The sequence below is a fragment of the Penicillium alfredii genome (genome assembly GCF_028826965.1).
Source record: "Penicillium alfredii strain IBT 34128 chromosome Unknown utg000007l_segment0_segment0, whole genome shotgun sequence".
Lineage (NCBI taxonomy): Eukaryota > Fungi > Ascomycota > Eurotiomycetes > Eurotiales > Aspergillaceae > Penicillium > Penicillium alfredii.
In genome coordinates this window covers 2333629-2359703 of record NW_026622704.1, presented here as the reverse complement: position 1 = coordinate 2359703, position 26075 = coordinate 2333629, and the positions used below count along the sequence as shown (strand labels likewise).

Genomic DNA, 26075 nt, shown 5'->3' with positions numbered 1-26075 from the left:
CCCACCGGTGCCTCAATAGTGCGTCGCAGCATATACCTGATTGAGCAAGAATATACTGGGATGTTGATATCGCTGGCTTTTTCGAGTACAATAAAAACAAATACTTGCTCTGTGCTTCCACGGTGCTTCAGCGTCAGCCAAATTCTGTATCAAATTTAGATATTCATGGACATATAAAGATAGACATGTATAGACTGTTGAGCACAAGGCAATCGAATCGATCGGAGTGCAGCGATCGGCACTCTCCGCAGTGCAAGATGTAATCGAGGTTTGGTTAGTTTCGGCCGGAGGGCCCATGGACGCGATCTGATTCGGGATCTGAGCTCAACGGCTCCGAGTTTTCTCCCCGAAACCCGCAGCCTTCAGCCTCCAATGCGTGGCATTATTGCTTTGCCGAGTCCCACCCTGTTTTCCATGTTGGATGTGCTTATGTGCCTCATGAGGAAGTGATATGCGCCGACCTGGAGGTGAGAGAGCCATCGGGTTCCGCAACCGAGCTGTTTCTTACCAGGCACCTCCAGCAACCACAAATCCATCGAATTCCGATTCATCCATTCCCCTACGAGTCTAGATCAATTCTAGATTCGAGTCTGATGTGGAACACTGGGCAGCTCATTTCACGCAACCCCTTGGAACCTCGACTGTTTCATGGTTCTGTGAAGTGGAGATTTCCAGGGAGCTTTTTCTCTGGTGGGGGCAGAGAGCGCACTCTCAGCCCTTCACTAGCGTCGACACCGGTTCCTGATCTTTTGTCTGAGAGTGTGCTAATTCTGGAACTCTAGGATTCCTGCCCATTTCTCCGTGAATCCGAGCTCGTTCTTCACGTTATTTTTGGTCCCGGGCGAAACATGTCGCCCCCTGTGCCGGGATATCACGGCGTTGCCCGAATGTCGAGTTTCAGGGCCCGCGGGCTTTGCCAATGAGCCTTGAATATTCTGTTAGAGAATTCTGGGCGACCATGGACAGCCCTCTGGGCTGGAATAATGATAATAATAATAATAATAATATTATTATTATTATTATTATTATTATTACTTTTCTCGTCTCTAACCGGTTACTCGGGAACTCCACCGGACCTCCATGCACCACTCTCGCCTCGAAATCTCGCCGAGACCCAGGCTTTTCTTGTCCTGGAGTGTGGCGGGCAGCACGCTGAGTGGCTGCTCAACTCCATTCCTGGATCGATAGCCCCGAGGGTCCGACGACTTGGACTGCCGTTGGATGGGGCCAGCACGCCGCTAGCACAACCGACAGACCTCTTCCACATGGCGCAGGCAAGCAGCAACGTGCATCTTCCGGCCGGTGAGCAAGGGTTGACTCGTCGACCTTCCGGATGGTTGGCTGGTGACCCCTGCAGACATCAACGCCTGGCTTTGGGCCACATCCATTGCACGAGCCAATACAGATTGGCTACGGATCCACGCCGGAAATTTTTCTATTGCCCGTCATGTCATAAGTCAGTTGGACACTGGTGGATCTCTGCTCACTGAGTTACCCCGTTGCCGGTGTCCACAGAATTCGGGCCCCATCCTGTCTGATACCCTAGGTCTACAAACACGATCCATGGATTGTTCCCGGTTGTCTAGCCGTCTAGAGCTTGTCCGGGTCCTGGGCTGAGACTTGCTACTTCCTGGGTCATTCCCACTTCCCATGGAGCTGTTAGCTTCGTGCACAGTACCATTCGCCACAGACTTAAGGGTGGATGCCTCGGCTTTGCTGTCAAGACCTGGCCGTGGTTTTTATGGAGATGGAGCAATTCCAGTGCTTTGGACACGCCATCTTCCAGTCTGTATCTCTTCCCCGTACTTCTGCTGCATGGGCCTCGGTATCCTTTTATTTTAGTTTCTGTTTATTTTCTGTTGGACCCAGTTACGACCTCATGCTTCACCCGCCTGGGGGGGGGGGGGTACAGGATCTGAGGCTACAATCCACCTGAGACGATCTCTTTTAGTTCTGATATCCTGGTGAGCTCGGGCGTATCTCTACGATCGACTGGATTAGGCCTTTGATCGCCGATCTCTCTGTCATTGCACTTGATCCATGACCAGTTGCCTTTCCTTTCGCCCCTCTCACGCCCCTCCACTGCTTGGGAGCAAAATTTAGGCCGTCGGTCCTTGGGGCTGCATCATCCCCCCCCGGCTAGTCGCGTCTGTTGAATTCCTTGATTTTTTATTTTTATTTTTATTTTTTCTCTGGACTTGGTGCATCTGCATCTACCGTTACGACCGTTGCGAGGATCGTCGTTCACCAAACCCAAAGGTGTTGATTCCTTCAGGCGATTCAAACGGCTCAAAAGACCCCCCTCTTTTTCTCTGGCGCTGGAGTGTTTTAGATACCTCGAAAATCTCGGGTGGCCAAACTTCTTGACATCCTGTGGACCCTGGAGACATTCGTGGGCGTCCGTTTAATATCCCACTCCGACAGCTATTTCCACTACCTCCGCCCTGTCTTCGCTTGGCTCAGCACTATTGGAGCTTTTGGCGATTTTTGCCTCTTGTCCGGGATCTCTCTGGCTTTTCCCAGCACTGGATTTGCCCCCCAGACACGGCACAGTTTGGATGGTTGCGTGTTTCGTACGTGCTACTACCGAGCTGCGTAAGGATCAGCTGGACAAGCTGCCCAACGATCTCAGATCCAGAGGGCTGGCTGGAGACTGTCCCGTCTGGCACATCTTGCTGCTCTGTAGTCCTTCTCTGGTACTGCACTCGATTTCACCTGTCAGGTTTTGTGGGCACCTTGGAAGCACTCTCGGTCTGCTCTTCCAGAGAATACAGAGATCCTACTCATCCAACGGCTGGTTTTGTCTTCGCCCTTTGCTCTGTTCTATTTCAGAAACCCTGAAACCTCTTGCGCAAGTGCCCCGGCACTTTGATCAGACCCACCCCCGTCTCATCTAGGAGAAGGGGACTTGGTTTTTTTTTTTCTTTCGTTTGTTATTTTCCTTCCCTTTTTTGTACTTTGATTCGACGTGCCGGCACAGTCGACTATATTCTCTATCCAGACGTGATATCGTCTTGCAATACATTCCAACTTGTGGTTAGGGCAAGCCGAGCCTATCATGTCCATCGGCGGCCCTTGTCTTTGGTTGCCTGCCTTATCCACGCCTGTCACTTCGCATCTGTCTGCAGTGACATCTCACTTGTCTGCGGCAACAAGAAACGGGGAGAAGAGTGTCCCGGGGTCCAGATCAACCTCGCCACGGCTGTCACTGCAGAGAGAGAACACGCTTGGTGCTACACCCGGGCTTGCTGCTGAAATGCACACGTCTGGTGTCAAGGCTGAGAATGCCTTGTCCAATCCGATGGCCTCCAGTACGGCTCAGTCTACATCGTCCCCCGAGGAAGAAAGCTCGTCTCATGACACGTTTAACCCGAGGATGGGAACTGGGAAAGAGGAGTCACCATCACAGGCCGAACTAGGAATTCCTAGCGGGCCCCAGCCACGACTCTTGATGTCGCAACATCAGGATGAAACTGACCATTTTGAAGACCCCAACGGCCTAGTCTCAGGCCTTCATGATATGAAGGAAGAATCGGACAAGGAATATTCTCTCAGTCCTTCCGTTGAAAAGGCAGAAGGGACGGGAAGCGATGAGTACCACAGATCGCCTCCGCTGGACAAGAAAAAGATGAAGCGGTTTCGGTAAGATTCTGGATGACAGCCTTCGGTTAAGGGCACACGCTCTAACCTTTTGAACAGTTTGACTCATAACCAAACCCGCTTCCTAATGAGTGAGTTCACTCGGCAGGCACATCCAGACGCTGCCCACAGACAGCGCCTCTCGCGCGAGATCCCCGGCTTGACTCCACGGCAAGTCCAAGTATGGTTTCAAAACAGGTATATCCCCGCTGTTTTCCCATTGAAACCATTTTATTGGTCTAACCAGCGCCACTTTGTAGGCGAGCAAAGCTCAAGCGCCTCACTACGAATGATCGCGAAAGAATGATCAAGTCGCGAGCCTTGCCGGATGATTTTGACACCACAAAGGTACTCCGCACGCCGTTTGAAGGCAAATCAATCGGCGAGACAGGTGGGGTATCCCCGCAAGAATACGCAGCGCCAAATGTGGATTTCGCGGCACCGAGAGCCCTGCGCACTGACGGTTTCCCTCGACAAAGCGAAGACGAGTACCTTGCCTCGCCACTTAGCTCGACCTCTACTACAGGGACGTATATGTCTTCTCATGGACAGGGCCGGTCCGACAACGCACCGACCTCGAGTATGATATTCAGCCGGCCCGCCGCGTCCGCGTCCATGTCTGATTTACAACGAACAATGCGCAATGATTATCCCATCACCCGGTCCAGCAGCGTATCCGATACGTCTGCGCAGCCCCTATCTTTCCACCATGGCCTTTCAATGCACAATCGATTCACGGGAGCACAAGCCAACCAGGCGAATATGTCCTATTTTCGACGCCCCGTGGACTATGCCGTGCCGCGACATCCCGGCATAATCCAACCATACGATCAACGGCAATCATTTGAAGACTCGGTATCGCAGACAGACACACAAGGGACGCCCGTAGCTTATGATATGAATCATCTAGGTGAGTTCTGTTTTGTTCGACAAAAGCACAACACACAACCCTAACCCAGTTATCCCAAACAGGCTCGCAGTCGCAGGCCTATCCACCGACCCTATCGATGTCAACCCCAAAAGATTATACCAGCTTGGGAATGGACTCCCAAGTCCCGGCCCATGCACGACCCGTCCCAACTCTCTCATCCCTCCCGGTGCCTGCACCGCACGAGTATCGCCAGTTCCCCTACGACAACACGTCGGGATCGATGGGCACCGCAATCCCATACACCCATGCCCCAGCCTCCAATCTGAGCATTTCGACGTCTTATGCGCCGTCAATAGCGGGAACCACCGCCCATGATTCATTGCATAAGACACCACAGGCACTGGATCCGCTGCTGTCGAAATTCAGTCATCCGTCTTTCCACTATCCCAATTATATCCAGCAATAAGAAGAAAGACGGGGAAAAAGATAAATAAACAGAGCAACCGATGACCCGTGATATTTACGACCTTGCCAGCCTCCAATGACCACACTCTCTGGTTTGTCTGTGGACATCCAGATATATTTGATTGAGTCTTATCTTCAGCATGTTTTCAATCTTCGCACATTTCCTGCCTGTTCTTTGAAGTTGAGTTTCTTCAGTTGTCTGTGTTATTACCACTTCCTTTTCTTTACCATTTCTGAAATGCGTTTGGTTTTATATATGTTTCAGTGTCTATTCCGAGTTTAATTTCTGGATACTCGCCATAATTGGCTACGTTTGAGCGATTCTGTTTAATGCTAATGTCCTTGTATTGATTGGTGTTTTTTGTTGGTTTAGCAAAGACGAGCATTTTTGTGTTGGTATAGATCTAGGGTTGCAGCCGTCTGCCAGTGATTCAATACCACAGCTCTCATTGGCTCCCCAAATACACCTCTAGAATGCCTAATCATATCTTCGTATCCAATAAGCAGCCAGGGAATATAATCAAGGCACAGCAGTGGCAAATGTATCGAATCAGCAACGCATCAAATGTTAGCCATTTTATGGAGACAGCCAGAATACCCCACGTGACCCACCAATCAAGCCAATCAGAGAGCAGGAATTGATAAGCCGGTCAGTGCCCTCTGACGCATCGAGCAACTATAAATCCAATGCAAAGAACCCCCAGACTCTCTTCTCTTCCATATCTCAGCTTCAATCAATCAAAAACACTTTGTTGTTGTGTGCCCTGGACTTGGTAATTCTGCAATTTGCACGACTCCTCCAAAAGAACTCATCTCTTTCCCGGACCGGAACTCCGTGATAATCCATTTCTACATCTTTACATCTCTACATTCCTTAAGAATCTTCACCATGGTTCACCCGACTTCAACCTGCTGCAAGACCACCCAGGGTGGAAGTTGTGTTTGTGCTGCCCAGGCCAAGTGCTCCTGTGGCAAGGAGAGTGCCCTCCACTGCACCTGCAACCAGGCCTCGACCGAAAACACGATCTCGGGACCGCGATGCTCATGCCGTATGTTTTCCCCAGTTTATTTATATACGTATTCTTCTACTAGTTTTATTTTGCACTAGGATATTAACACACTGTGTTAGGATCCCGTCCGGCTGGCCAATGCACCTGTGAACGCTCGGTGAGCGAGAATCAGCCCGTGCAAGGCGATGCCTGTGCCTGTGGCAGCAGACCTTCTGGTAAATACTTCCTCCATGGCTGGATGTGTTAGGCTATATTCATTTCAGGATGATGGAATGGATGCTAACTAGCCTTTAGCTTCTTGTACCTGTGAGAAGGGCAGTGCCGGTGACTCGGCTCTGGAAGTGGACTTCACCACTGCAGGACGGGCCTGAATGACCCAAACCTCTGCGGATGTTTCCTTATTGTGGCTTATGATTACTCGGCATTTTCCATCTGCATTGCTATTGTTTACTGGGTTGCTCGAGATGTGGCGTTCAGGTAAACAAGGGTTGTGTACAACAGCTTGATCTGCATTTGTCTTCGGTGGTACCTCTCTAATGAGACATGAGCAAAAAACAAATAAAACATGAATACCCCAGAACTATATTTATCTTTTTATTCTATTTTAAATCTCCGTATTTGAGCTGTTCTTGTGTTCCCTCGACGTTGATTTCCGGTATCTCGATTCTCGGCTGTCTGTCATGATATATCTGCCTCTAATTCTTCCATTTGAAAAAATAGGAAGAACCACAACCACTAGCTTTCTATCTATCTTTTATTTTCTCATTCTTTGGCTAATATCCAGCTATAAGAACAGCATAGTATATGGCACCGCCACAGCGCATCAACGTTGACCCGCACCGCCACAGCGGAACCGGCGATCGACAGCGGAAGTGGACTCAGGACGGAGTGGGAGCGCCGGTGATGGCGATGAACTCGACTCGCCCGAGACTGCTTGGCTGGTTTCTCCCGGGGACATTCCACTGCTGAATTAGTTTGTCAATCCCGAGTTGGTCCGTCGTTGGCCTTAATCTGCCCTCGTTGCTGACTGCCCGCCAGGACTTCCCTGCGTGTCCATACCCCCTGTTTCCCACACGCAGCTCGCCGAGGAACCCTCCCATCGCGATTCTCCCGTTGCCGACCTCCGTGTGGCCAATGCACCATCGACGACACACCGAACCGAACCAAACGGGACATGGTTGCGTGACGCGGTTTGTCCGATCGCAAACACCCTGAGGTGATCTCCGCGTGGCATGCGAGAAATCGTCGACAGCCACACCCACCCCTCTCTCTCTCTCTCTCCCCACATACACCTTAATTAGTGTTGGTTCGTCTTAGTGAACACACATACACACACAGACGGGACCACCACCATGTCGTCGATGCGAGGACTCGTCCAGTTCATCGCCGACCTGCGAAACGCGCGGGCGCGGGAATTGGAGGAGAAGCGGGTGAATAAAGAACTGGCCAACATCCGACAGAAGTTTAAGTCGGGCAGCCTCAACGGTTACCAGAAGAAGAAATATGTTTGCAAGTTGCTCTATGTCTATATCCAGGGCTACGATGTCGACTTTGGCCATCTTGAGGCCGTCAATTTGATCTCCTCCCCCAAGTACTCCGAGAAGCAGATCGGATATTTGGCGGTTACGCTGTTCCTACATGAACAGCATGAGCTCATTCATTTGGTTGTCAATAGCATCCGGAAGGATCTGCTAGATCACCATGAGTTGAACAATTGTCTGGCGTTGCATGCCGTTGCTAATGTTGGTGGCCGGGAGCTCGGGGAGGCGCTCGGCGGCGAGGTTCATAGACTTTTGATTTCACCGTGAGTCTTCGATTCTGTCCGATCATTTCCCCCTCGGCTGTGAACTCCACTGATAATCTCCAGTACCTCGAAAGCTTTCGTCAAGAAGAAGGCTGCGCTGACTCTGCTTCGTCTGTATCGGAAATACCCCGGCATCGTTCGGAATGAATGGGCCGAGAGAATCATTTCCATCATGGACGACCCTGACATGGGAGTCACGCTGTCGGTGACTTCGTTAGTCATGGCTCTAGCCCAAGACTTGCCCGAAGAATACAAGGGCAGCTATGTCAAGGCCGCGCAGCGATTGAAGAGGATTGTGGTCGACAACGACATTGCGCCGGACTATCTTTATTACCGTGTGCCATGCCCCTGGATTCAGGTCAAGCTACTGCGTCTGCTGCAGTACTACCCCCCGTCAGGTATGCTGCCATCTTCTTCCTTTTCGTTGCCTAGGTTCTTACCCCCACTGTAGAAGACAGCCATGTCCGCGAGATTATTCGGGATTCCCTACAGCAGATCATGCAAGCTGCTATGGAAACACCTAAGAACGTCCAGCAGAATAACGCTCAAAATGCTGTTCTGTTCGAAGCCATCAACCTCCTCATCCATCTTGACTCCGAGCACAATCTCATGATGCAAATTTCCACCCGTCTGGGCAAATACATACAGTCCCGCGAGACTAATGTCCGCTACCTCGGCCTGGACGCGATGACCCACTTTGCTGCCCGGGCCGAAACTCTCGATCCGATCAAGAAGCACCAGAATATCATCTTGGGCTCACTGCGGGACCGGGATATCAGTGTCCGCCGCAAAGGTTTGGATCTATTGTACAGCATGTGTGACACGAGCAATGCTGGCCCGATTGTCAATGAACTGCTGCGGTACCTGCAGACTGCAGACTATGCGATTCGCGAGGAGATGGTGTTGAAGGTTGCAATCCTTACGGAGAAATATGCCACAGATGCCCAGTGGTACATCGACATGACCTTGAAGCTGCTCTCGCTGGCCGGCGAGCATGTCAACGAAGAAGTATGGCAACGAGTGATCCAGATCGTGACCAACAACGAGGAGTTGCAGGCATATGCGGCACATACCTTACTAGGCTACTTGAAAACCGACTGCCACGAAAGTTTGGTGAAGATTGGCTGCTACGTCTTGGGCGAGTTCGGCCATCTCGTTGCTGAAAACCCTGGCTCAAGCCCCATTGAGCAATTCCTGGCATTACAGGCCAAGATGTTCACCAGTTCCGACAACGCGCGAGCCATGATCCTGTCGTCGTTTGTCAAGTTCGTGAACCTGTTCCCTGAAATCAAACCCCAGCTCCTGCAGATCTTCCGCCTGTACAGTCATTCCCCCGATTCCGAGTTGCAGCAGCGAGCATTCGAGTACCTGTCACTGGCCACGCTCCCGACTGATGATTTGCTGCGAACCGTTTGCGATGAAATGCCTCCGTTCTCTGACCGTGCCTCCATCTTGCTCTCCCGACTTCACCAGAAGACTGCTGGCACCACCGAAAGAAAGACGTGGGTGGTCGGAGGCAAGGCCGCAAATGCGGACAAGCAAGAAGTGCTTATGGCCCAGAACACCGGCTTGAAGCGCAGCTTTACGACCATTGTCAACAGCACGCGTACCGGTGCTGCCAACGGAAGCCCGGCCAGTTCTTCGGGTGACCTGGCCGGCTTGGATCTTAGTGGACCGTCTGCTCCGCCTCCAAATATGGCCAGTGCCGCGCATCTGACACCGGAGTGGGATGTTGGGTTCAACCGGCTCTACTTCAATCAAGAGGGTGTGCTATTTGAGGACGCACAGATCCAGGTCGGACTGCGCTCCGAATACCGCGGCCCCATGGGTGTCGTGAAGCTCTACATCTCCAACAAGTCTACGTACCCCATCGGATCCTTGACCACTACCCTTGACAACCCGGCCTCGCCCAACCTGAAGATCGACACCAAAAACCTCCCCGAACCCTCCGTGGTTTCTGCTGGCCAGACACAACAGACACTGTTTTGCTCTGCGCACGGTCCCTTCGCCGCTGCGCCCACGATCCGTATCTCATACTTGGCCGGTGCGCTCCAAGCATACACGCTCCAGCTGCCCATCTTGATGCACCGATACATGGACCCGTCGGCGCTATCCGCCGAAGAGTTCTTCAAGCGCTGGCGCCAAATCGGAGGGGCACCGCTCGAGTCTCAGAAGACCTTTGGGTTGATTGGGAAAAACAAGTCCATCAACGAGGCTTTCACCCGGAAAATGGTGGAGAACTTTGCCTGGAGGATCTTGGACGACGTGGACCCGAACCCGAAGAACATTGTCGGCTGCGCGGTGTTCCAGTTCGAGGGAGGCAAGACGGGCTGTCTGATGCGCCTAGAGCCCAACTACGAGAAGGCGGTATGTACCCGCGTCCTTTTCTTGCTCTTGTTCTTTGATCATCATACTGACTCTTATTCAGATGTATCGGATCACCATCCGAGCCACGCAAGAAGGCGTCCCACAGGCACTGACGAGGCAAATGGAGCAGAAGCTGGCGCAGGGAATTGTGGACCGGTCCTGAGGCTCGTAGCGAGGCATTCATTGTATATTCCTAATCAGCTTCCTAGTCAATATCACGAACAGTTCTTTCGAACGGGATCTATGATTCGTAGCTGTATCTGCCATGTTGTACAATGAGTGAGCAACCAGATATCTCCAGTCTACCGGACGCTTTTGTCTTCTTTTGTCTTCTTTTTGTTTCTTCCATGCAGGCGCCCTTTTTTCTTACATGTCTATGCTCCATAATAATGCAACAAGTTCGTAACTCATAAAAAAAAGAAAGAAAAATCAACGAATCCCCACATTTCAATCTCAAACCACCGCCTGAGCCTTCGGCGGCCGATCCCCAAAGATAGTAGTCCCAACACGAACCTGATCACTGCCCAGGGTAATAGCGCCCTCGAAATCCTGGCTCATGCCCATACTCAGTTCCAAGGTGGCGTCGGGCCCGGACAGACCCAGCTCGGCGACGATGTGATCGCGGGTCTCGCGCAGACGCAGAAAATCCTCGTTCTCGTTCTCCGGGGTGGTTGCTTGCGAACGGGCGATGGCGCCGATGGTCATGACGCCTTGCAGCAGGAGCCGGGGACACTTGTCGCGGATGTAGCGGCAGAGGGCGGGTGCGGCGGTGGGGTCGATGCCGGCTTTGTTTTCTTCGCCGGAGGTGTTGATCTGGACGTAGATGCGGAGACGTGCGTCTTCAGCGGCAGCAGCCGGCTGCTGCCGCTGCTCAATGCTGGTATTATTGGCATCGAGTGGTGGACGCTCACCCCAGCCCTTATCCAACAACCCAGCCTTCTTCTCCGAGTCGACACTTTCCACGGCCCACAGGCCGCGCACGTCACGAGCCAGCGTCACGCATTTATTGGACTGTAGACCGCCAATGAAATGCCATTTGATAGTCGGCGGCAGAATGCGCGATTTCTCCAATAGCTCCTGCAGGTAGTTCTCGCCAAAGTGCTGCTGCGAGGCCGGCGCGCTGTGCAGGGCCAGGATGTCCGAGGCCGGCTTGAGCTTTGAGACGGCGACCAGTCGTACGGGCTTGCTCGGCGGTGGGGCGTGTGCTGCGGCTGTGCTGATGCGGGCGGTTACGGCGGTGAGGTTGGTGAGGAGGCTGGAGGTTCGGGCGGGTGAAGCGGTCATGTTGGGGGTAGAGGAGGGACTGGTCATGGCAGGGTTGGGAGGTGGGAAAAAGAAAGCAAAGGGTTTTGGGGAGGTTGGGTTAAACAATTGTTGGTGTTGAAGTGAGGGTTTGGTCTGATGGACTGCCTTGTCCCAAGATGATAGATCATTCAAGGGTGCCACAGAGTTTGTCTGTGCAGTATGGTCCGAGTCTGGAGTGTCCAGGCGCTATTTTCTCTCAAAAAGAATAAAGATATACAAACCCCAGCCCGGTAGTTGCCTGAGGCACTGTTCCTCGGAGATGCCCGCGCCACATGACTTGACCGACAGGCCATGCTCCACCGCCTTCCCAGATAGGATCTTCAAGTGTTCCTTCCGTTTGCGGATCTAGATGGATCGACGTGTGATCTCATCTCATCTCGTCTCTCTGCCCATGCGACCCCAAGAGTGTCGGCTCCATTGCAACCGAAAACTCTCTGCGCTAAAAGAAACAGCCAAAGCAGGAAGTTCGGGCTGCCCTGGCGCTAGCCCAGACACAGGCTGGCCCAATGATGAATCTGCGTCGGAAAAGAAACCCTTCGCGCCTTGCAGATCCCCGTGTCAGCCTCAACGGTGAGGCGTTGAAACTGTAAGGCTTTGTTTCTTTTCTTTATCGTTCTTATTCTTTTATTGCTATTTTCGTGCAGAACCTCTGCCTATTTCTAGCGCCTTTGTGTGCTTCAGCCACCTAGTTTCGTTTTTTTTTTCTCTCTCATCTGATCCCTCCAAAGCGCCAAGCTGGGCCAATGCTAGGCGAATGCTGGGGAATCACTGGCGAGCAAGTCGTACCAAGTAATTTCTCTGAGCCCAGATGTAACCAAAAAAAAAATGGTGGAGCAGGAGACGCCGGAGCGGGTAGTACTCAAATAATGAAAAGAAAAACCACGTCTTTTGACGTCAATGACCTGCAATGATCCATTCACTCATCATTTTGCACCCCCACAGCCTTACGCTGCCCTGTGGATCGAGACCTTGTACTGGGCGTAGGCTTTTCCTCCCCTCGCGACTTTCTCATCCTTTTCTTTCTCTTATCCTCCGTCTTATCCGATTTTTTTTCTCTCAGCTGGTCTGAGTCATATTTCTTCTCTTTCCATCTATACATTCTACAGCCTACATCAACCACCCGGTCTTCCGGCTAGACTGCCCACTTACAAGCGCCGATCACCAACTTCACCGATCTCAAAGCCATTGACACGTCAGATCGCTCTGAGCAGTTTCAATCCATTTCTTCAAGTCTTCTCGCCTTCCAGTTGATCTGATCAAGAGAAGAGAGAGAAACCAAACCCAATCGACCATTTCCGAATCTACCCGCACAATCCACAGAGCCCGTTGGCTTGGATTACTACAGAGAAAAACATTCAACATCACCAGAGACACTCCAATTGCAAACCATGTGTCGCCAATACTTCACCCTCTACGAGTGGTGCCAGTGCGAAGAAGACGCCGGCCAGAGTGTCTGCGCCGGCTACCGCCGCAGCGGCTGCCCCGGGGTCAGCATCGAGACAGTCCACATGCACTGCTTCTGCAACTCTCATGCCACCCGAGGATTCAAGTCAGAGAAGCAGACCCGGAAGGAAGAAGACAAGGTGCGACGCCAGTCTCAAGATTCCATGGATGAGAAGGCCAGCTTTGGTCGCCGCTGGTTCCAGTGGTATCAGTGGCGGGGCCTGCGCTCCCACTGAGCCTTGTCTTTCATGTGGTTTTACCTTCTTTGTCCATTTTCTTTTTTCCAGTTTTTTTTTCCAGCTCTGGTGTTTCGGTTGATTGGCATTGATTTCGGCAAAGACGGATGGATCTACTTAGAGGATAGGCGTTGAGGAATGATTTCAACGACTTCAGTGTTTGATGGTTATGTTTTATGTCTCTTATGTATTGATAAAGAAAGCTATTTGACCAACAATCCCGTGTCTTAGATCCAAGAATGTGCAGGAATGTCTGATTTAGTTGTGTTGATGTGATCGACTGGTCTCTTGCCCTTTGTAGTCACCAACCACAGGGACAAACATGAACCATCCAGCATCTCCTTTTTGCCCTTCTACGCATCCTCTTACATAGTCCCTGGTCTTGCATCTCTGACGAAAAAGAAGTGTGGAATCCTTATGGTCTCGCGCTTCATGGTCTTCCTGCATCATGGACCCCTCCAACCCCCCCCTCTCAGGATGATCCGCCTCCCGTGGACAACCCACCGGCAATGGATCGATCCCATTGTCCTCTGTCTGACTCTTTGAATCGCCTGTCTTTGGCTCATGCTGCCGCAACTCCTCTGCCTACCTCCCCCTCTCTGTTATCCCCCCGCGATGGTTCGTCGCGTCTCCCCTCTCAGCCTGCGCCGCGCCGAACCCCCAGCTCCACCTCTTTGCGCGACGAACGCCGCAAATCTATTCCAGCCCTTCAAAAGCGCCAGTCAGCTGCCTCTCTCCGATCTGTTTCCCTCAACACCGGACCTTCGTCACCACTGGCGGACTCGTCGCGCCGCTCCTCTTCCAACTTCGCGGGGTCCCCGACCACCACCGCGTCGCCCGCCATGTTGCCGCAAAGACTCGCGCTATCACCCACCACCGAGCCCCAGGCCCCAACTGCTGCCTCGATTGCAGCTGAACACTTCCAGAAGGAGATTGATCTGCACCAGGTGGTAGATCTTCAAGCCAAGACGGTGGTGGTTGTCCATGACGCCTGCTACGGCCACCGTTTCTCGCGCCCGCGCGCATCCAAGGCTGTGTTGGGCTCTATCGTCGAGAGACCCGAGCGCATTCGCGCCTGTGTCCTTGGTGTCTCTGCGGCGTATGTGCGCCTCGGGCGCCGACACGCGGGTGAGCAGTTCGCGCCACACCCACACCTCGATTTACATTCCTTGCCTGCGCCGCCTTTCCAGATCCGCAAGACGTCGCGGTCGCTGGCACTTTCGGACACTTCTGTGACGAATGTCCATGGAACACAATGGATGACCGATTTGAAGAGCATGTGCGACATCGCGGAGTCGCGACTCGCGTTGACGGGCAAAGAACTCGTTCGGCCTCGCACTCAAGGCAATGATGGTCTGGCATTTGGTGGCCCGCCACTTCACTCGGGCGATCTTTACCTGTGTGCCGAATCTTTGAATGCATTCGAGGGGGCTCTGGGCGGTGTTTGTGAAGGTGTGGATGCTGTCCTCGGGCCCGGGCCGACCTCGCGCGCCTTTGTGTGTATTCGCCCGCCGGGCCATCATTGCTCGGCAGACTTCCCTTCGGGCTTTTGCTGGATCAACAACGTCCACGTGGGTATCTCCTACGCGGCGATGACCCATGGTCTCACTCACGCCGCCATCCTGGACTTCGACCTCCATCACGGAGATGGTTCGCAGGATATCACATGGGATCACAACTACAAGGCATCCATGGCCCCGCGCAATGCGTCTCCTTACAAGAAAACCGCCATTGGATACTACAGCCTTCACGATATCAACTCCTACCCCTGTGAGGGTGGCGAACCAGATAAGGTCCGCAATGCAAGCGTGTGCATTGATAGAGCTCACGGCCAATCCATTTGGAATGTTCACCTGGAGACCTGGGAGACCGATGCCGAGTTCTGGAAACTGTACCGGACCAAGTACATAGCATTGCTTACCAAAGCCCGCGCATTCCTTCGCCATCATACCAAACGACTCTCTGAAAACCCGACTGGGCCGCCGCCGAAAGCTGCCATCTTCATTTCGGCTGGATTTGACGCGAGCGAGTGGGAAAGCCCTGGGATGCAGCGACACAAGGTGCACGTCCCGACTGACTTCTACGCCAAGTTTACGGCCGATGTTGTGCGAATGTCACAGGAGGAAGGGCTCGGTGTGGACGGACGTGTCATCAGTGTTCTCGAGGGAGGTTATAGTGACCGAGCCCTGACCAGTGGAGTGCTCAGCCATTTGGCTGGCTTGGGCGACTCAGTTGCACATGATTCGGTTGATAGCCGGCTGGCATCCGAGATGACGGGTCGGCTTAGTCTGACAGCCTCTTCCCCGACTGAGACTTCGAAACAGCCTCTCAACCGAGCTGAATACGATAATGAATGGTGGACGCCGACTTTGCTCTCCGAGTTGGAAGCGCTTGTATGGCCGCCAACCAAGCCACGAGAGAAATCAGCTCCGACGTATTTTGCGCCAACTCGCTCATTTTCGGCCAAGGTGGTTACTCCGACGCGTGATCGCAAGTCCAATGGCTCTCACGCCATCCCAGATCCCAGCCTTCCCCCACTACCAGAAGTGGGCTGGGCAACCGCGGCACATGAGCTTTCCAAGGTACTTATCCCCGAGCACCGGCAAACCACGAGCTGCCGTCCGGAGGACCTCAACGCGGAGGCTTCTCGCCAGCGTCGCGAACGCCAGGTAGCATTGGATGGTGGTGTCAATCTTGCTGCAGTGCCCGCGCCCCCGCCGCCCCCGGCGCCCCCGAGGAGAAACGACAGCTTCGCGTGAGAAAAACCAAGTCTCCGGTCCCTCATTCACCCAGGCCTGCGACTCCGCGACAGCAGGCAATGCGGAAGAATCGCCGCACAACTATTGATGTCAATGATCTGCCCGACCCGTCGCGGGAGTCTTCGCCGACAGTGGATGCCACTCGCAGAAAGAGTGCCACTGCAGCTTCCCTTGATATGGGTGACTTGACCGGCTCTGGTGACCAAGCGAGTGCTGGGGAACGGCCGGCCTCGGCGGCAAGCACAAAGTCCACCGCATCCTCCGGTACACGCAAGACCAGTAGTTCGCGGCCGGGCACCCCGAAACGCTCTGCAAGCCCCAGAAAAGCTCCTCCAGTGCCCCGAGTTCCCGCCGCTTATCTTCCTTCGAAACTTGCTGATGAGGGCACCCCACCTCCCGATGACGTGGAGGCATTGTCTGCCGGCGTGCGCAAGATTAAACTGCTGATGCCATCCCCCGAGGAACAACTTGCTCGGGAGAAGAAGGGTGTTCGGGAGAAGAAAGCCGCCGAGGAATGCAAGCAGGCCTCGTCACGAGGGGGGCGGACGCCAAAGTCCCCGAAATCGCCCAGGAAGACCAGTGGACCCAAAGGTGCTCGCGGCAAAGCAGCTGCTCACTTCACATCCACACCCAGCAGCTCGCCGCCCCCTCTCCCTACTTCATCTGTGGGGGCGTTCACGGGAGATGTGGTCAAGCAGGAGAATCAGGAGCAGAAGTTCGCTCCTTCCTATGATACACCGTTGACATCTCTGCCATCGGCTCCTGTGGCCAGCACGACTGACGCAAGACCCGGGGGAATATTCCCGCCGCCTGTGTCTACCTCTGCAGCTCCACAGCCGAAACTGTTCTCTACCCATACCTCTCCGCCTCTAACCCCCGACACCATTACCAACCCCGATGCAACCCATCCTCAGTCGAGCCTCTTCTCCCCTCCCATGTCCGCAGCCCAAACCAAGCACGGGCTCCCGGTGTTCACGTCTAGCAGCCCTATTCCCTTTGCCACGCCAGAGAATCGCACCGACGAACACATAGACCCACATCCGACCCAGCACCCTCCCACTGAGGCTTCTGGTTCTCATGGCCAGAGTGGTGGTCCTTCTTACCCACTGTGATTTGACACATGTTGTTTGACATTCCCTTGGTTCTCTTTCCCTTTTTCTTTACTTTCTTCTCTTTTCTCTTTCTGGCGTCATGGATGGGCTCTGGTGTCATATCCACAGGATGACTTGGCTGTGGATTCCATGTTTTGTCATATACCCCTTGTGTAACTGGATTTCTTTTGTGGGCAATGTGTTTCTTTGGTTCTGTATGTTAGTATGCTTGTGGCTATCCACGTGTAGTCTAGCTGTTGTAGATCACACTGGAAGCTTCTCCGCATTAGTCATGGTTCTCCGCATTCAGCTTAGTCAACACGCCTTTGTGGCGGCCGAGCACCGATAGATTCCCCGAACATATTTACATCTACATTTCTAGATTGTTTGTGCTTTGTACTCCCTCCCTCTCTCTTCCTCCTTCATACCTCCCTCCACCATGCCTCCCATCAGTATATCGAAGGCGCACACAGCCTCCAACACAAACGAATCCTTCACCCAAATGGCCGACGAAGACCTAGAATCCATCGGCCGCCACTGCCAATTCGAATACTGCGGCCAGCTCGACTTCCTCCCCTTCCGGTGCGAGTCCTGCCACAGCACATTCTGCCTCGACCACCGCAGCGAAACAGCACACAAATGCGCGCGCGCCGGAGAATGGGCCCGCCGCCGTAGCGGCGCAAGATCATCATCAACAGCCAACACCAAAGAGAACCGCAGCGCGCCCGAGAAACCCAACATATACAACTCAGAGCAATGCGCCCATCTGGAATGCAAAACCCTGATCCACACCCTCAAAGACCCGGGCGTGCGCTGCCCCGACTGCAACCGCCAGTACTGTCTCAAGCACCGGCTGCGCGAGGAACACGACTGCGCCAAGATTACCCCGCTGGGTGCACGCCGCCCAGGCAGCAATACTAACATCGGCGCCGGCGCCAACGACACGCTCAAGGGTATGTTTGCGCGCGTGCGCTCCTGGGGCCGCGATAAGCAGCAGCAAGCCGCCAGCGGTACCCTCCTCCCCAAACCCAAACCCGCCGCCAACAGCCCCGCTGCCCGTGCTGCGCGCGTCAATACACTTAAACGCTCGGCCAAGGGCGAGGCCTCTGTCCCGACGGATAAGCGGCTGTATTTGCGTACTGTCGGCACGGCGGATACGCAGGCGGCGGATACGCCGGCGGGCGACTTTTACTTTGACTCGAGGTGGAAGGTTGGGCGGGTGCTTGATGATGCGGCGCGCAGGCTGCATGTTGAGAATGTCAATAATCGTGGTGGTGGGGAGGATGCTCGCTTACGAGTGTTTCATGTCGAGTCGGGGGATTTCTTGGAGTTCTCCGAAGCGATTGGAGCTGGCAAGGTGAGGCAGGGTGACACGATTGTGTTGCTTCGTGGGGCTGGGGCTGTTCTGGGGAAGTCATGATGCGTGGATACATTTGCATGATCTTTTGCATGATACATTGCGGTTTTTTTTTTTCTCTTTTTCTTTTTGGCTTTTCTGAGCTATCTCGGTGTAAAGTACATAGCTTGATACACTCAAAGCGTGTGGATATCAATGTGATACCCGGTTCTGATTTACCGTCTTGTTCTTGCTTTAGTCTGAACTACCTATGGATATTTCATATCTAAGTCGAAAACTAATCGAGTTCAAGAATGAAAACATTTATCATTCATCCAACATCTAAAGCAGCGGATTCATTCCACTGTTGGTATCATAATATCATAACACAAAAGTCCAGCCCCATCTAAGACCAAGGAACCAGTCAAACACTCATTTTCATCTTGATCGTCTTGTGCGGCTTGTACCCAATCACCTCGAACTCATCATCCTTCCAGCCATCGATAACCGCACTCCCCCGGTCCTCGCGCTTGATCCGCAGCTCAGGGAATTCCGTCGGCTCACGGGTCAGCTGCTCATTCAGGGCATCGATATGGTCAAGATAGACATGGGCATCGCCCATAGTGTGCACAAGAGTGCCGGGATGCAGATCAGCAGCGTGGGCAAGGATATGGGTAAGCAGAGCATAAGAGGCGATATTAAACGGAACGCCAAGCCCCATATCGCACGAGCGCTGGTAAAGCAAACACGAGAGAATGCCCTTCTCCGAGGGGCAACCAGTCTTCTCATCGACAGTCATACCCGGCGGGAACGAGACATAGAACTGGGCGAACATATGGCAAGGCGGGAGCGCCATTTTCCGCAGATCAGCGGGGTTCCAAGCGCTCATAATGATACGGCGATCAAATGGCGAGTGGATGAGCTTTTTCACCACATCCTGGAGCTGGTCGACACCCTGGCCCGAGTAATCGGCCTTGGCGTCGACGTACTCCGCGCCGAAATGGCGCCACTGGAACCCGTACACGGGGCCCAGGTCGCCTTCCTCGCGGTGGCCCAGCCCCACCTTATCCAGGAACTCGCGGCTGCCGTTCCCGTCCCAGATCTTAATGCCCGCGTCTGAGAGAGGTTGCGACGACGTGCTGCCAGAGATGAACCAAAGGAGCTCGGCGAGGACCGCCCGCAGAAAGACTCGTTTGGTGGTCAGCAGCGGCAGCACGGGGATTGGGGACCCGCTGTTGTCTGGGTTGGGCTTGGACAGTGAGAAGCGCAGTTGTGGTGGCGCGAAGATTGATCGTGTTCCTGTGCCGGTGCGGTCGGGGCGGTGCTCGCCTTGGGACAGGATTGTTCGGATTAAATTCAGATATTGGTGTTCTTCGTGCGAGGGGTTGTGTGGTGGCGAGGGGGCCGCAGCGGCGGGTGCAGTTTGCTCTTGAGTCATGGTTTAGGTAGGATGTTAAGCTAACTTAATTGTCCTTTTGGGGGTTTTTTGGATTTCGGAGGGGAGGACAGGAGCCTCGAGCTGCGTGGATCGCGTCGACGCGACACGTGGTCACGTGAAACATCAATATCGATTATGGCCTGAGGCATTACTCATGCTGACGATAGTAATCAACATTGGATAGTATGATAATTTTTTAAAGCACTTCACATCATGCCTGCTTCAACCATATCATTAAAGTAAAGCTCTTCAATTAACCCAACTCCTGTAATGCACACGCTCTTTATACATAGAGCCAAACACTCTCAATCTTCAGTAGAATCACCATAATTTTACCGACGTTGAACTACCTTCGAGGCAGTCGTTAGACCATTTACTCCGCCAACAAGTCCACCCCAACCCCGCGCAATGCACCCACCGCCCACTCGGGAAACTTCGATTTATCGCCATCATAGATCTTGGAGAAAAAATCCCGAACAAAGCTAGGATATCGATCCTCGAGGATTGCCTGCCGCGCAGCACCCATGAGTGACAGCATAAAATGGACGTTATGAATCGTGAGACTAGAGCATGTCAGTGATCAACGAAGTACAGAGTAAACAGGAGGAAAAGTTGCTAGACCATACAGATGGGCGCCAACCGTCTCTTTCTGCGTCACATGGAACATATACGCCCGCGTAATTCCAAGGCCTCCCTGCTTGGTTGGGCGACAGCAGGCACAGGTGCATTCTTCGTCAATAGGGCCGAAATCTTGCGCATAGGTTTTGTGTCCGAGGTTTAATGTGCCAGATGAGACGATGGCATTTCCGAAGCGCTAATTATGTCAGTATACCTATAAAAAAACATCAGAATGAGAAGGGCCCTACCGCTGTCCGTGTGGGCCACACACAGTCGAACATGTCTGCACCCAATGCTATCGCCACAATCATATCTTCGGGATATCCCTAGAGCACAGATGAGCAGAATGAAACACAGTAGAGATGACAAAAGGCATACCACGCCCATCACGTATCTCGGCTTTTCCTCTGGAAGAAGCCCCGTGCATGTATCCACGCTTTCTCCGAGTCAGTATGTATATCAATACTCGCAAACAGGGCCACACATACACCTTACAAAACTCCTCCTTTGCCTCACCTCCAGAAAGGCCCCCAATGGCGATTCCAGGTGTATCTCGAGCCACCATCTCGGCGCAGCACTGCCGCCGCAACTCCAGGTCAAGACCACCCTGGATAATACAGAAAAGGTTTTGGCTCTCTGGATTTTTATGCGCGTCAATGCACCGGTCCAGCCACCTGACAGACCGCCCCATTGCTTCCTTGATGCGGGCATGATCTGGCGATGTGGTTGCAATCACATCGTCTAGTTGCATGATGATATCGGAGCCAATAGAATTTTGAAGAGAGATAGAGTGTTCGGGTGTCAAGAGCCTGGTGTATCATTAGATGATATTAAGCAGCAGACAGAAGGGGGGGTTGCCGGGGAATACATACATTGGGGTGCCATCGTGTGGACTGAGGAAGCGCACGCCTTCCTCGGTCACGGTAGCCAGTTTCAGAAGCGAGACCATTTGGAAACTAACACATATAGGTCAGTCTATGATCTTCATTTCATTTTCTTTTTTTTTTTTTTTTTTTTTTTTTTTCTCACCCGCCGCTATCAGTCAAGAGATTCCGATCCCATCCTTGTAACTTATGGGCCCCGCCAACGGCATCCAAAACCGCCTGACCAGGCTTTAGACCTAGATGATAAGTATTATTCAAGCAGAGCATACAGCCCGTCTGTCGGAGCTGATCATAGGTCAGACCCTTGAGGGAGGCCTGCGTCGCGACAGGCATGAAGATCGGCAGCGGGACCGAGCCATGGGGGAGATGGAGAGTGCTGGCGCGGGCCTTGGTAGTCTATGAAGATCAACACGAATATAATTCTCGGTTAGAGATCTGTTCTTTTGCATTCTGTATTTTTGTGCTTTTTCTACGAGGCCACCTACCGAGCATTTGGCGTGCCGGGCAAAAGTCAAGGCGGAGGGCATGGGTTTGCGGCTAGGCTCCGCGGTGGTGGACATGGCGGCAATGCGGAAAGATTGAGCCACTGGAGGGTTTCTAGCGCGGGATCTCGTCAAGAATCGGTGACATTGCATGGAGCGAGGATAGGTGGGTTCATCTACGTGGGCGACGCGATCCCACTTGGTTTATCGATAAGCTGTTTGCTTGGTTTGCATCAATGAGCCGAGGCCGAGGTATACTATTCCAGGTTGATTTATGTAGAAGACGAACATTTTGATAATTGAGAGAGTTGGTATTTTTCTGGCTGATTTGCTTTTATGTTATATGTTTCATATATCAATTGTGCAAGGAGGCAAGCCAAGAAGAGGGTTTTACTATAAATCAGATCTAGTTAGGGCTAATGGCTGGGACCGTGGCCTAATGCGACAGAATCTTAATTAAAATATTATATTCAAGGGGAGAAATTTAATTTAGATATTTATTCTAATTACAAGAACAGGGAGTCTAGTGACGTTAGGATCAGCGATTAGGAAGATACTATCAAAGATGCTGCTATAGGACAGAAGAGAAGGGGAAGGGAAACAGCGAGTTAAACACAAAGTTCAAAGAGCTATTTTATTCCTGAATCCACAAGGTGTTGTACTTTAATCCAATATCACCGAGAAGTCACTACTTCAGCTCTCTTCAACTCCTTTACAGCACCCTCTATCATAGGAATGCCATTTCCAGCCTACCAAGAATAGTCAAATCATAGAAAGCAAAATTCATCAATGGTAATGTCCTGTCGATATACGGATTAGCAGCTGATTCAGACCCCAGCAGACCAAGTCCAGCACAAGTAGCAATAAAAGACTCCAATCCCATCCCATCCCATCCCATCCATACAATCCAGCCAAACGGATAAAAAAGAAAGAAAAGAAAAAGAAAGAAAGAAAGAAACTCCCGTATTGAACTCAACGCATCCAAAAAAAAAATTGTAGTAAGCAAAACATAAGCATCAGCATAAACAAAAGGTCCACAACAGCCCAAGTTGACTAGTTCTTGAAAAGAGAACAAAAGAGAGAAAAACAAAACAAAAAGCTTGTATCTGTGTTTTTTTTTAGCTCCTGGTTATTTGGCCCCCTATTTGATCCCCTTTGCCACTGTCTTTCTTCTTTTTCTGTCCCGTCGTTCCCCTGTCATGCCTGTCTGCTTGGCATCCGGACGAGTGGATTCCCGTTTGAGGTCACACAAATGCACATTGGCCCAAGACAGGATTCTAGGCTCCAGGAGGTAAAGCAGGCACACTGGCTTGGCTTGTTTCACGCTGATAATGTGTGGATTGGGTGTCCACGGCATAGAGAAGCCAGGATGTCCGAGTGGTGTGTATGCTTTGCTCTTTTTCATCTCAGGTCTTGAGGTAAAAGAGGAGTGCTTGTTGGGGGATCCAGCACGCCTATCTAATGACAGACAGAGAACTCATCGCAAGGAAGTCCTGGAGAGATTTGTCCAATTTCACAGCACACCACAGCAAACACTGTGTAATGCACCACCGAAACCAGCCGAAAACCAGTTGACGTGTGATGACATGTATTGTATAGAGCATCCAATTCCCGCGAAGATATCCATGCAGGAAAAGCATCAGCCCGGAAGCGGCGCGAGCGAGCCACAAAAGACGTCTTCATGACATCGGGATCGGGGTATGACGGCCGGATTGCAGAGTTCCACAAGTCCCAAACGGATGCAAGGAAGCGGCCCACATCTGGTGGCAAGTTACGCGTTGCATATTTGTCTTGACCATCTCGTCATATCAACCATTGCCGGCTGCATAACCAGCATCCGTGTTGGACATTCGTCGACACCAATACTCGGGTATATCCATCCACGGGGTTGTTGATAACTGAAACGAGTCATGCATTGGCTGTGCCCGAGGAGGGAGCAATCGGTATCGGAGGTAGAGGGTGCGTGGTAATTGTGTCTTCCTTTTTTCTTTCTTTTGTTTTTTTCTTGTTTCTTTCACTTTTTCTGTTCCCCTGTAATGGGTATAAACCAAATAAGAGGACAACGGCAAGGAGGGCGGGACCCGCCCAGGGAATGCGCAGAGAAACAAGAAACAAGAACAAAACAAAACAAAACAAAACAAAACAAAACAGGGATTCCCAGAGAGGAACAAGATAATTCAAGAAATCAACTCCGGAAGAAACACAAGCATAGAAGGGAGAAAGCCGCCCCCACCAAAAAAAAAAAAAACAACTATAAGAAAGAAAAAGACATCAATCAGAACCTGCCAGCCCCACGGCCATACCCGGACGGCGACTGCTGAGAAGACAGCTGACCTGGATAGACCGTAGATGCACGCGGTGGTTCGTTGAGCACCTTCAGAGCCATTTCGGCGGCATCCTCTTTGGCATTGTTGATGAACTGGCCGTCGTACCAGTAGCGGGCAGCGACATTCTGGCCCTGGACGGTTACGGTACTGGACCAGGCAGTTCGACCTCCTGTAATAGACCGAACGAGCAGGCAGTCAGCATGTACCAACACAAGTAAGAAAGAAAATGAATAATAAAATGAAAATGAAAGTAATGAAAAGAAAAGAAAAGAAGGAAAGTCGGTGTACACGCGATTTCTCGGGCTCCACCTTTTTTTTCCCACCCTTTTTTATTCCCTCAATGCCGAGGCATGCAATGGGTCAGGTATGGTAAGAGGTGCATGGAGCTGGAGATAAACAAGAGAAACTGGTCTGGGAAAAAAAGAGAAGAGAAAGATCAAAGACGGAACCGGGAATGTACCTCGTCGATCGGACACAATATTGAAGACCGGGGCCGGCAGCTTAGTGATTCTACAATGTGCTTCAGAAAAGTCAATTGATCAGTTGATACAGTCACATCAGCTAGTTCAATGGCTTACCCCGAAGCCGATCCTGCCAGGAGGGCTGATTCCCAGCAGCAGCGCCTTGTGCACTGTTTGGGAGGGACATGGTTTGGTGGGGTTGTAGTAGACGAGAGATGAGTAGAGTGGGATGATGTCAAAATGCAATTGACACAGGAGGGATTTGAATAGATGAGCAAGAGGTGTCAGTCTTGCAAATCAGACAATTGAGAATAGCAAAGTGTTAAAAAAAGAAAAGGAACCAAAAGAAGTTCTATAAGCAATGGGAATCAAGAGACAAGGAGGAAGAAGAGGTACAAGAGCTCAATGGATCTAAGAGAATCTTGCAACAGACATAAAAAGAAAAAAAAATAAGAATTGACCTCTTATCCAGTGTCCAGCAACATGGGGAGCGGGGACTCATATAAACAGTGGACCATATCTTCAGGGCTCCAAAAAAAGCCGTTCTCGAGGGGGGGGAGGGGGAAAAGAAGGAGGGGGGCGGGCCTTGCTCGTCATAATGAAATTTCTTTTTTTTTTCATTTTCATTTTTATGTGTTTCTCTCCCCCTGACAAACATGGAGCCTAACCGTCAAACCTAACGGAACGGGCTTATGCATGTGGATATGGTACAGCGTCACGCCCATCCACCTTCTCCCCCCCCTGGTCCAGACAAGCAAAAGTGAGGGACATGCGGATCATTTTGAGGCTGCAAGCTGGGACGGCCCGGCGCACGCCGAAACAAACCCTTGAAGAAATACGGTAAGTTGAAATATTGGGTATAGACTTATGATCTAGGGTTATCTGACATGACTGACACTTCCAGCACAAGGTTTCTCCTTTATCATTTCTATGGGAACATGATAACCATCTAGAGAATATATCACTAGGGGGGAAGACCAAAATTGACAGCTTCGGGGAGATGCATGGAGCCATGACAAGTCAGAAAACCCCACGTTTGGCATGGAACCGTTATTTCAAGTGTATTAATACTATAATTAAGGCTAACAAGGATTCCCGAGCGGGTGGAACGTCTTTCTGGAAGCTGATCTCTGCCCAAAAAGCGGAGCAAATGGGCCATAGCTTTTTGCCCGAACAGTTGGGCCGAAGAATGCCAGCGCATCACTTAGTAAGAGGGTAATCACTTGGTGAGAGAGAATTGTTCTGTTCCTCTTTTTCTTTCTCCCTCTCTCTTGAAGTATAACATCCTTGAATATCTGACACTCACAGTTCAAAAAAAAAAAAAAAAAAGGCTGGGCCGCCCTGCATGAACTCGATTAATTCACACTCCAGCACCAACGCCTTCTTTTTCTTCACTTACTGAGTAGCTAGTGGGCATGATTCGTTGCATCCCTTTAGAATCCCTCCTGGTAGTTGGGCATTCATACGTGCAGTGCTGACAGCATCATGGTTCCATGGTTTGAGATAGCAGCCGTTGGTTGTGGGTTTCTCAGGCCCCGC

At 51.8% G+C, this 26075-nt stretch overlaps 10 protein-coding genes across 10 annotated transcripts; 6 read left to right on the top strand and 4 right to left on the bottom strand.

The window, feature by feature from the left end:
- Positions 1-3058: 3058 nt before the first annotated feature.
- On the top strand, positions 3059-4976 carry NUU61_005550 (homeobox domain-containing protein; the record flags this gene model as incomplete). Its single annotated transcript, XM_056656132.1, has 4 exons — positions 3059-3642; positions 3700-3837; positions 3900-4549; positions 4612-4976. The coding sequence occupies 4 exons, from the start codon at positions 3059-3061 to the stop codon at positions 4974-4976; spliced, it is 1737 nt and encodes a 578-aa protein (XP_056511745.1).
- Positions 4977-5864: 888 nt separating this feature from the next.
- Positions 5865-6356, top strand: NUU61_005549 (putative copper resistance protein Crd2; the record flags this gene model as incomplete). The annotated part of the gene is made up of 3 exons (XM_056656131.1): positions 5865-6024; positions 6105-6200; positions 6280-6356. The coding sequence occupies 3 exons, from the start codon at positions 5865-5867 to the stop codon at positions 6354-6356; spliced, it is 333 nt and encodes a 110-aa protein (XP_056511744.1).
- A 981-nt stretch (positions 6357-7337) lies between these two features.
- On the top strand, positions 7338-10319 carry NUU61_005548 (AP-2 complex subunit alpha; the record flags this gene model as incomplete). The annotated part of the gene is made up of 4 exons (XM_056656130.1): positions 7338-7789; positions 7853-8187; positions 8241-10156; positions 10218-10319. The coding sequence occupies 4 exons, from the start codon at positions 7338-7340 to the stop codon at positions 10317-10319; spliced, it is 2805 nt and encodes a 934-aa protein (XP_056511743.1).
- Positions 10320-10609: 290 nt separating this feature from the next.
- Positions 10610-11467, bottom strand: NUU61_005547 (YggS family pyridoxal phosphate enzyme; the record flags this gene model as incomplete). Its single annotated transcript, XM_056656129.1, has 1 exon — positions 10610-11467. The coding sequence occupies one exon, from the start codon at positions 11465-11467 to the stop codon at positions 10610-10612; it is 858 nt and encodes a 285-aa protein (XP_056511742.1).
- Positions 11468-12849: 1382 nt separating this feature from the next.
- NUU61_005546 (uncharacterized protein) lies at positions 12850-13140 on the top strand (the record flags this gene model as incomplete). The annotated part of the gene is made up of 1 exon (XM_056656128.1): positions 12850-13140. The coding sequence occupies one exon, from the start codon at positions 12850-12852 to the stop codon at positions 13138-13140; it is 291 nt and encodes a 96-aa protein (XP_056511741.1).
- A 509-nt stretch (positions 13141-13649) lies between these two features.
- On the top strand, positions 13650-17011 carry NUU61_005545 (histone deacetylase hosB; the record flags this gene model as incomplete). The annotated part of the gene is made up of 2 exons (XM_056656127.1): positions 13650-15895; positions 15934-17011. The coding sequence occupies 2 exons, from the start codon at positions 13650-13652 to the stop codon at positions 17009-17011; spliced, it is 3324 nt and encodes a 1107-aa protein (XP_056511740.1).
- A 418-nt stretch (positions 17012-17429) lies between these two features.
- On the top strand, positions 17430-18410 carry NUU61_005544 (AN1-type zinc finger protein; the record flags this gene model as incomplete). The annotated part of the gene is made up of 1 exon (XM_056656126.1): positions 17430-18410. One exon carries the CDS (start codon positions 17430-17432, stop codon positions 18408-18410), a length of 981 nt encoding a protein of 326 aa, XP_056511739.1.
- Positions 18411-18750: 340 nt separating this feature from the next.
- Positions 18751-19764, bottom strand: NUU61_005543 (thymidylate synthase; the record flags this gene model as incomplete). Its single annotated transcript, XM_056656125.1, has 1 exon — positions 18751-19764. The coding sequence occupies one exon, from the start codon at positions 19762-19764 to the stop codon at positions 18751-18753; it is 1014 nt and encodes a 337-aa protein (XP_056511738.1).
- Positions 19765-20137: 373 nt separating this feature from the next.
- NUU61_005542 (tRNA-ribosyltransferase family protein) lies at positions 20138-21826 on the bottom strand (the record flags this gene model as incomplete). Its single annotated transcript, XM_056656124.1, has 8 exons — positions 20138-20327; positions 20391-20578; positions 20631-20708; positions 20761-20818; positions 20871-21191; positions 21255-21338; positions 21412-21662; positions 21752-21826. The coding sequence occupies 8 exons, from the start codon at positions 21824-21826 to the stop codon at positions 20138-20140; spliced, it is 1245 nt and encodes a 414-aa protein (XP_056511737.1).
- Positions 21827-24023: 2197 nt separating this feature from the next.
- NUU61_005541 (uncharacterized protein) lies at positions 24024-24723 on the bottom strand (the record flags this gene model as incomplete). The annotated part of the gene is made up of 2 exons (XM_056656123.1): positions 24024-24244; positions 24654-24723. The coding sequence occupies 2 exons, from the start codon at positions 24721-24723 to the stop codon at positions 24024-24026; spliced, it is 291 nt and encodes a 96-aa protein (XP_056511736.1).
- Between the last annotated feature and the right edge of the window lie 1352 nt (positions 24724-26075).